The 2638-nt window shown below is 37.0% G+C and overlaps 1 protein-coding gene across 1 annotated transcript; it reads right to left on the bottom strand.

Annotated features, from left to right (window-relative positions):
• Nucleotides 1-416: 416 nt before the first annotated feature.
• LOC118738589 lies at nt 417-1672 on the bottom strand (the record flags this gene model as incomplete). Its single annotated transcript, XM_036469528.1, is given in 1 exon segment — nt 417-1672. A coding segment is annotated over 1 exon segment (184 nt), but the record flags the coding sequence as incomplete, so codon positions are not given.
• Nucleotides 1673-2638: the final 966 nt, after the last annotated feature.

The following is a 2638-nucleotide window of genomic DNA, read 5'->3' as shown; positions in this document are numbered from 1 at the left end:
TTTTGGGCTAGATTTGAGGAAACTTAGAATAAAATCGACTCACCAGTTTTTGAGAAAATGCCCGAAATGTATATTTTCAGAAGCCCGATTTTTACTTTTCAGGCGGTAACGTTATGACATATTATATTTTATAATTAAAAAAGCAAGCGGTAGATAGCTTGTTTAAAGACCCTTCTACTGATATCCACATCAATGACATGGACTGAGTAGTGCGTGGGTAAACTAAATGCATTCATACATACATATTTATGAACAACTGTAGGTAATATTTTACGCGTCTTCCCAGGTAGGTTAAGTGCGGGTGATAAACCCATGTACCATAGTTAAATACTATGTACATAACTACAATTAAAATGGGGAAAAATGCAACAATTTCGGCATATGACTGAAAAAAATTTTAAATACACACAAATTGGGCGTCAAATCCTTTTCTTTCCTTTCTTCCTCTGTAAATGATGATTTCTTACGACGGTACAGAATGAAAGCATTGGTAGTAGCCATATCCAGTAGATGATAAAAGATACGCGTCATAGTATCCATAGTTTTCATACGCAACCCGTTTCTGCCCATGTACGAATTCATTAGATCTACACTGCCCATGTGAGAGTTGTACCCACGAATTCCTTGGGGGCAATCTATCTCAATGTATTCTCTCTTTCTTTCTGTTGTATCGATGCGCTTTCGATGGCTGGTTGGTAGAATTTGCTTTTGCAAATGGTTGAACACCTACATAACTTGAGCATAGCCGACCTCAACTGCGAACCCTCTATCTGCCTTTTTCAGCTCCGCATCTGAATCGGATGGTAGCTTACAGTTCGATATTCTGTTTGCTCGAATGGTACCTAACGAGAATATACCACGAGCTCGCAAATAAACCAGAAGTGGCTGTGATGAGTAGAAATTGTCAAAGTATAGGATGTGGTTGACGAAATCAGGTATTGTTTGCGATAGCCGGATGACGACATTGCTAGTTGCTCCAAGATCTGATGTTCCTGGTAGAACAGTGTTATCACCAGCACCATTATACACCTCAAACCGGTATGAGTATCCATTGCTATCACACAAAACAAACAACTTAATACCCCATTTATTGGGTTTGTTTGGCATATATTGCCGTAGATGGTGCACTGCCTTCGTTTTACACATCTGTTCATCAACACATAACCGAGCTTGTTTAGGAATGGAATCGAAGCGTTCGTTCAAAGTATCAATAACTTGCCTTATTCTAAACAGTGGATCATATCCGGGTTCACACTTTTTGATACGGTTACTCTCATCAGCAAACGACAAATGCCTCTTTATTGCCACAAACTTCTTCCAAGGCAAAGCGTCTGGTACATGTCTAAATCCAAACTCACTTCAGTGTGCCTCTATGTCAAGATATCGAAAAATATACATAAACATCAGAACGCCGAGATATCTTCGAATCTGCGCGTATTAGTGGTGAATCGCGTATTTATGTCTGCTGAACGCGCTGCTCGATTGGTTTCCTACACAATCACAGTGATGTGTTGATCGGTAAAAAAAATTGTTAAAAAACTCCAACGGTGTCACAAGTTTTCTCACGGCATATGGTAACTCAGAGTCTCCACAGAACGCTATTTCATTTACATGCATTTTCATACACCTTTGACGCCATAAGATGTTTGAGACTGAGTTCTCATTTTCTGAAAAATAACAGTAGCACAACAATTAATAACAACAATTTACAAAGTAACAATTTATAAAGTAAAAAAGAGCAAATCTACACAACACCTTAGTGTTACGCTATTAAATTGTGCAACGGAAATTTGGTTTTATGCACAAAATCTCCGAAAATTTATTCCCCAAATTTGAAACAAACGTAAAGTATAAAAGCAAACAATATTATTACTTACCAGAAAAATTGCCCACTCAATTCTTGTACTGTAAACCACTTCTTTTTTAATTTAAAAAATTATAAATTTTCAAAATAATGTATGAGCTACTTTTCACTTTGTGTCTCACTTGAATTCACTAAACCGTCAAATTATGCCGTTGAAAACATTTTCTGCTGCAATGTTGCGTGCAGCCAGTTAAAAACTAAAGAACTATAGCGACAAACCACGCGACAACTATGCGGTTTGAATTTGAATACATATAAAGCAAAGACCTTCTGCAGACGGCCTTGCCCGACAAAGGGTTAAGTGGCAATCGGGAAACTGGGTGTTATTTTAATATCTTAAAGTAAGCAAATTAGACGAATATGCTAATTTTTAACCATTTGACCCTTTTTGGAGCGACATTTTTTCAATTTGAATCGCAATATCTTCACAACAAGAGTTTTTCCAGATATAAGCTATACACCAGATGAAAGCTAAGGTTTTGGGCTAGATTTGAGGAAACTTAGAATAAAATCGACTCACCAGTTTTTGAGAAAATGCCCGAAATGTATATTTTCAGAAGCCCGATTTTTACTTTTCAGGCGGTAACGTTATGACATATTATATTTTATAATTAAAAAAGCAAGCGGTAGATAGCTTGTTTAAAGACCCTTCTACTGATATCCACATCAATGACATGGACTGAGTAGTGCGTGGGTAAACTAAATGCATTCATACATACATATTTATGAACAACTGTAGGTAATATTTTACGCGTCTTCCCAGGTAGGTTAAGT

This window comes from Rhagoletis pomonella, unplaced genomic scaffold, assembly GCF_013731165.1.
Source record: "Rhagoletis pomonella isolate Grant_MI unplaced genomic scaffold, Rhpom_1.0 Rhpom_scaffold_00004, whole genome shotgun sequence".
Lineage (NCBI taxonomy): Eukaryota > Metazoa > Arthropoda > Insecta > Diptera > Tephritidae > Rhagoletis > Rhagoletis pomonella.
This window is presented reverse-complemented; position numbering and strand designations above follow the sequence as displayed.